The 7,500-nt window shown below is 44.3% G+C and overlaps 1 protein-coding gene across 1 annotated transcript in view; it reads left to right on the top strand.

The window, feature by feature from the left end:
• The window catches only part of cachd1 (cache domain containing 1), a 134,027-nt gene that overhangs the window by 55,594 nt on the left and 70,933 nt on the right, over nucleotides 1-7,500 (top strand). The window contains 1 exon segment of the mRNA XM_083647765.1: nucleotides 5,385-5,533. Coding sequence (XP_083503891.1) covers nucleotides 5,385-5,533 — 149 coding nt within the window.

The raw sequence follows: 7,500 nt of genomic DNA, 5'->3' as shown, positions 1-7,500 counted from the left end.
TGGCTGCAGTGTGGCAGTCTGTAACCTAAACTGTAATTTACAGGGCTACAACTCTCTGGTTGCTTTTAAGTCGCTCTGTTAACAGTCCGTCTCGCATTCTCTCTCTACCTGTCTCTCTCTCCCCGTCTCTCTCCCTGTCTCTCTTTTCTCCGTCTCTCTCCCTGTCTCTCTTTTCTCCGTCTCTCTCCCTGTCTCTCTTTTCTCCATCTCTCTCCCTGTCTCTCTTTTCTCCATCTCTCTCCCTGTCTCTCTTTTCTCCGTCTCTCTCCCTGTCTCTCTTTTCTCCATCTCTCTCCCTGTCTCTCTTTTCTCCATCTCTCTCCCTGTCTCTCTTTTCTCCATCTCTCTCCCTGTCTCTCTTTTCTCCATCTCTCTCCCTGTCTCTCTTTTCTCCATCGCTCTCCCTGTCTCTCTCTCCCTGTCTCTCTCTCTCCCTCTCTCCCTGTCTATCTCTCTCCCTCTCTCTCCCTGTCTCTCATTCTCTCTCTCTCTCTCTCTCTCTCTCTCTCTCTCTCTCACACTGTCTCTTTCTCCCTGTCTCTCTCTCCCTGTCTGTCTCTCCCTGTCTATCATTCTCCCTCTCTCTCTCTCTCTCCCTGTCTCTCATTCTCTCTCTCTCTCTCTCCCTGTCTCTCTCTCTCCCTCTCTCCCTGTCTGTCTCTCCCTGTCTATCTCTCTCCCTCTCTCTCAATTCAATTCAATTCAATTCAAAGGGCTTTATTGGCATGATAAGGTGCATCTTACATTGCCAAAGCATACATTAGCAACACTTAGCAGTTACAAAGAATCAAAAACAGAAAACAAGACATTTTGTTACCCAGTAACATAAATCACCAAATCTGAAGATATTCAAAGAGGAAGAGAAAAGAAAATTAAATGGAATGTGATAGTATAGAATACAATAGAAGACCATTGTTGACCGGGATCTATACAGAATAATAACAGAACTGTAATAAACGGGCAGTTAAATGGTGATAGTGCAAAATAGTGAGCAATTACAGTATATTAACAAAAATTCACAGAATCTGTAAATAACCGTTGTTATTTTGAAATCTTCAGAAGAGAGTGAAAAACAAAACAAAGCAAAAAAGAATAAAATATAATATAATAGGATAGAATAGAATAAAATATTAATATAATATAAGCAATAAGCAAAAACGAGACATTTTGTTACTCATTAATTATAGGTCACAAAACTGTGACCTAAGTAAAATACCCTCTCTCTGTCTCATTCTCTCTCTCTCTCTCCCTGTCTCTCTCTCTCTCTCCCTCCCTGTCTCTCTCTCTCTCCATCTCCCTCTCTCCCTGTCTCTCATTCTCCCTCTCTCCCTGTCTGTCTCTCCCTCTCTCTCTCCCTGTCTCTCTCTCCCTCTCTCTCTCCCTGTCTCTCTCTCCATCTCCCTCCCTCCGGCTATGGAAATACTGCTTAGTTGAACACTGGCCCATTTTCCCCCTTTTTAATACGAAGTCCACTGAAGCTAATTGCCATGCTACCATGCATGGACAGTACTGTGTGTGTGTGTGTGTGTGTGTGTGTGTGTGTGTGTGTGTGTGTGTGTGTGTGTGTGTGCGCGTGTGTGCGCTAGTGTTTTACGCTACGTCCCTGTGTGAGTGAGCACAGTCTTTGTGTGTGTGTGTGTGTGTGTGTGTGTGTGTGTGTGTCGTGGTGGTGTAGTAGGAGTAATTGTGGGCTGCGCCTCAGGCCTCTGTTAAACCCCTAATAGGAATAGCGGCTGGCTAGTCGATGGCTCGTGGTCCGTTTCCCTGTTCCCGGGCCTGAATCACACCACTTGTGCAGGCACCGCTAATGATGGGATGTGGACAACGGGGGTCCGGTTACGGTGGGATTAAGTAGCTAACTTGTCTACTTTTATTAGATTATGTTTGGTTAACCTGAGGTTTTCTCTGTTCACGTATAATGGCTTCTCCGTTGCGTTATCATTTGATTTCAGAACTAGTGGTGTCGTGATGTGACGGTTCACTTCCCTGTCCACAGACATGAGTCTGCTGACTGTCTGTCTCTGATGACGATGGTGTCATGCCCCACATAGAAAGAGCAAGAGAAGACTGTCCAACCCGTTCTGCAACATCTGGAGCCAGACTGTCTGTCCCTGCTTTTCACACCAGGACCATCACAACCGTGCTCACGTGCTGTTGCTTGGATGACATTTAGAAGTAAAAAGCTTGTATAAGATGTACTCGGAACAAAAGTTCATGAGTTGCATAAAAAGGCATGCACACATAAGATCTTCTCCATGCACTCCAAAAACCCAACCGTCAGAAGAACTGATCATCAACATGTGCCATGGTTGGCTGAGGGCCAGCAAGGTGATATTGGATCTGATGACACATGACTCTGACTTTCCCTAATATAACCCAGGGCTGTCCAAGCTCGTGGTGGGCGATCAATAAGTAGCTCGCCAAAGAAATCCAAAATGCAATTGTTTTATTTATTATGCAGAAACTAAATCCCACTTACGTATAGCTCTAACTCTATCTACTACAGTACTATTAACTCTTATCAGAAAAGTTGTGAATGAATGTGGGTGTATATATGGCCCATGTAAAGTGCATTTGAAGACAGAACAGCAAAGATAAAGAGGTGACATGAAAATATGCCATGTAATTAGCGTGCTTATGTGCTCTGCTATGAGGATCAGAGTGAATTGAAGCATGACTGACTCCTCCCACAAAAGCATTCACATGTGTTTAGTGTTGACTCTCTGTAAATACACCGTTGATACTGGTAGTGCACATTAGATAGACTATGTTGAGCAGTCTTGAAAATTAGATGCGATTCACATCATTATTGACTTAAATAAAAAGCTACTCCCAAAGTACACAAAGAAGCTACTCACTTACAGAATAGAGTACATGTCATCCACTTGCTTTTACTGCACTCCGTTCTGCCATTTAGCGAACTGATCACATTATATTTTCATTGCTGGGGCTAGATTTAATTTCAATATCCAGAAATACTATTAAATGACATACTGTGTCCACTTCTGTACCAACATGTTTACTGGGGCAGGACTGCATTTTGAAGTTTTTTTTCTTTTTTTCTGTTTCACTACTACTAAGAAATCGCTGTGCTTTGACTTTCAAGGGCAGAATAATTATATAATGTGCAGTTTTGGGCAATAATGGATGACTTCCTAACAGGATCATCATCATTTTGATTACCAATTGCAATTTTATTGTTACTCCAATAACACACCAGGTCATAGATGTTTGGGAAAAAAAGGTTAGTACTTGTAATTCTCAGGAATGTTTGAAAGAGGAATAAAATATTTTTTGACATTTTTCACACCTATGAATATTAATTTAAGGGTGGTTGCAAAGAGCACGATTTTAGATGAAATGCTTTCTTTACTAATCTTGAGTCCAGTGGATCATGCCACTGATTTCAAGTTCAATGGTTAGTTCCCCAGTTTCCTCATAACGTCGTCCTAGGCATTCTGGCTACAGAGAGCAGGAACAGGAACCTGTTGTGAAAAGCCGCTGGTGCGCTGGTTATTAATGTCCCCCAGGGGGCTGCTGCTGCGCTGGTTATTAGTTTCCCCCAAGGGGCTGGAATCCCATTTTGAATGAGCCCTGGGCTGTGTGCTCAAGCAGAACTCAGCCCTTCAGAGAGAGAGAGAGAGAGAGAGAAAGTGTAATGTATGCCTGTCCAGGGGCCCGCAGTAAGGGCCCCAGTGAACACTGATTGAATTAGCTCCAGTGCCTTTGTTTAGAAACGCCACTCCTTCCTGCTCTCAGTTTCCATGCGTTTAAACGTAAAATACACCCTAAAACACAATTCATTACTCTCTGCAGGAAGCGTGTATCTCAAATTGTTGCTGCTTTAATTAGCAAAGGAGGTAGAGGAGAGGTTTTTTTGGGACCAAGAGAAGACTAATAATATAATAATAATAATAATAATCACAATAAATAATAATAATTCTAATAATAATAATAATACTAGTAATAATCATCATCATAAATAATAAGAATAATCATAACCATCATAATAAATAATAATGATAATCATAATAAATAATAATAGTATTAATATTAATAGTAATAATAATGCAATCAATGAAAATCTAAAACATGACTTGGTTGTCAGTGTGGGAAATCAAATAGCGGACTTTTTGGAGAAATGTGGATTATGCAAGAGACTGACAAATAGAAATAATCTTTACGTCGGTGCGCGACACCACCGAGTGGCACGAGATGCGTGAACATAAAGTAGTTTCTAGCTTTGTCATGAACGTCTGACTGTCATGAATGAATGAATGACTGTCATGGTCTTTGGAGTCTCTAGTCCCGCATGTCAATCCTGTTTCAACGTGGATTTTCCCCCTTTAATGTTCCATCTGCCCAGCGTCCCTTGACTGCGTTTGATTTTGGGGTGGATTTCCCCCTGAACTGATGACGGGCGCGCTGTGTGGCAGTGGAGAGGTTTGTGTTCGCTCGCATCAGACATCCATCATCCTGTTCTGCTTTTAACCCATTGATACCTGATGCAGCATTTGTGTGTGTATCCCTTTAAGACCGCGAACCGCGTTAACGCGGTTCGCGGTCTTAAAGGGATACGCACACAAATGAGGGATTATACACACAAATGCTGCATCAGGTATCAATGGGTTAACACTGATGGATTACACACTCGCTAGAGCCTGACTTCTGCCCACCTTTGATGTTGCTAACTTGCTTAGCTTCATTTTTGAATATTTTGCATTTGTGCTCCTGTGCACATTTTGCATGCATGGGCATATGTGATGATTGATGATCATTTTTGCACCGTGTTGTTGGTATCTTAATTCACTGATGCCTAACCATGACGCAAACCAAAAGTCTGAAGTCTGGAGAAATTCTCCTCAAGACGTGGAGCTGAGAGATTGTTTTTTGCGCCTTGCCAAAAGTTTGGTTTGGCTAGCTAGCAGCTAGCTTACTGTAGCAACCTCCTTGCCAGTCCTACAATAGTAAACAAGCCGTCATTTGAGCTGGAGGTGTGGCGACATGAGACTACTAGTCTGCCCTATAGCCTGTGTGTGTGTGTGTGTGCGTGTGTGTGTGTGTGTGTGTGTGTGTGTGTGCACGCGTGTGTGCGTGCGAATGTGTGTTTGTGTAGCTCCATCTTTGACTTGTGAGCACCAAAAAACCCTCTTATGTAGGCTCTTGTCCAGTCACACATGTCTCACTTTTGAAGGTCCTCACAAGAAGCAAGTTGTTTTCACGGTTAGGGTTAGGGTTAAAGCTAAGGGTCAAAGTTCGGGACTTAGCAGGTAGGGAGTTTGTACACGAGGTGTGAATATAATCTAAGTGAATGGGAAATGTTGTCACAACTTAAGCCATCGCCATACCAACATGTCTGTGCCTGTGTGTGTGTGTCTCTGCAGCTGGCCAAGAAGATCCGTGAGAAGTTCAACCGCTACCTGGACGTGGTGAACAGGAACAAGCAGGTGGTGGAGGCCTCGTACACCGCCCACCTAACCTCGCCGCTCACCGCTATACAGGACTGCTGTGCCATACCCGCGTCGATGATGGAGTGAGTACCTCTGTCTTTAACACACGCATGCACGCACACACACACACACACACACACACACACACACACACGCGTGCACACACACACACACACGTGCACACACACACACACACGTGCACACACACACACACACACACACACACACACACACACGTGCACACACACACACACACAAACACACACACACACACGTCTGCAGGAGGTTGATTCTCTCGAGACGTTAAACTCATCTCCCACTGTTAGCACCTGCACACACTATAGCACTATATACATCTAGCTCCTCCCCTATGTTTCACCATGTTTGGATCATCTGGAGGATGATTAGCTATAGCTGTGTGTGTGGATCAACTCACTTACAGACTCGTGCTCTGATACTTGGCAGCCATTTTTATCCCTATTTGAAAACCTATTGAAGCAAATCAGCCATTGTTTGGGCCCTGAGACGCTGTTGTTTTGCTGCAGTGTGCCCTGACAACAAAAAGGCTTAGAGTGACTGGAGCCGGCAGGCAGCAGACACATCTGGGATTCAGTGGTAATGAAGTCTTTTCAATGAATGCATGTTTGAAGGCCCTGTTGGAATCAGCCTCACTTTCACTTCACTATGGCTGACAAATTCTGGTCGGTCGGTCGGTTGGGCGATACGCTCCAGTCTGACCAAATTCTTATTGGTCGGACAATCGCTGGTGTTAATGTTATAAGAGAAAATCAATTTCATAAGAAGAAAATCACTCTGGGACGAAAGTAAGCTGCTGTGGAAACAACACTGACCTCTGCGAGCGCACATAGGAACAGAGGCATCCGCATTTAGCAGGCTATCCAGGCTGAATGGAGAGCAAACAGCAGAGCGGCAAAATTGACAATTAAATTGGTCAGCTAGCTACAGTATATAGTGTAGCGGTAGATTCCCTGCCTACCAACACGAGGGTCGCAGGTTCACGCCCCCGTGTTACCTCCGGCTTGGTCGGGCATCCATACAGGCTAGAGCTGTCACTTTTTCCAAAATTAAAGTTCGAACGAACTTTAATTGACCGCAAAATGTTCGAACATATAAAGTTGTGAGTCGCGTTGAGGCTAGTTTTGTCATTGTCCGCTACGCGCCTAGCTTTGTTGTTGTCTGGCGTCTGCACTCTGCATCAGTCTGCTTCGGCCGCATCAATTTTGTCTTGTTGTCATCAAACAACAAGTTTGTGTCAAGACATGTCAGGTGGTCAGGATAGGTCAAGCTGTTAGAGCGGAGCGCCCTCTGCTGGATCATCAAGGAATTACATTTAAAAAAAATGCCCCCGCCGCAAAAAAACAATATTATTATTATTTTAATTTGGATGGGTCAATTACATATCGAACACCCCCCCCCCCCCCCTCTCCCCCACATTCAAAGTTACATTCGAATTTCGATAAAAAAGTGACTCTCTAATACAGGCACGAGTGTCTGCGAGTGGCCATGGGCCATGGGGAGCACGCCGCTCGCGTCTGTGGTCAGTTCACACACTCTGAAAACTCATCGCCATCGATGAAGACGTGACTGACAATGACTTTTCTGTCACTAGTAAACAAACTGCTAACTCCAGACTGTGTTGGGAGGATTGTCTACGTTGTGCTTCTTCAAATGTAGGTTGGCAACCCAAAATTTGCCAGTGGAGTGGCAGTGTGTCTTTTCATTAGACCCGAGATCCAGTGTGAGAGACTGAACTGTCAGACTGTCAGATTCGGGATCCTGTTGCTGACCTACAGCTGACAGAATTCCTCCGGCGTTTCAGCCAATCTTCCATTCCAGCAGGCAAAAACACAGTTCAAAGACAAGCTCAGAGAGAGATTATACAGTGGGGAAAGAGAGAGAGAGAGAGAGAGAGAGACACAGACAGACGGAGAGAGAGAGAGAGAGAGAGAGAGAGACACAGACAGACGGAGAGAGAGAGAGAGAGAGAGAGAGACACAGCCAGACAGAGAGAGAAAGTGCTTCTTTCAGT

Source organism: Poromitra crassiceps, assembly GCF_964638095.1.
Source record: "Poromitra crassiceps genome assembly, chromosome: 12".
NCBI lineage: Eukaryota > Metazoa > Chordata > Actinopteri > Beryciformes > Melamphaidae > Poromitra > Poromitra crassiceps.
Note: the sequence above shows the minus strand (reverse complement) of the source record. Positions and strands in the feature narration are given on the sequence as shown.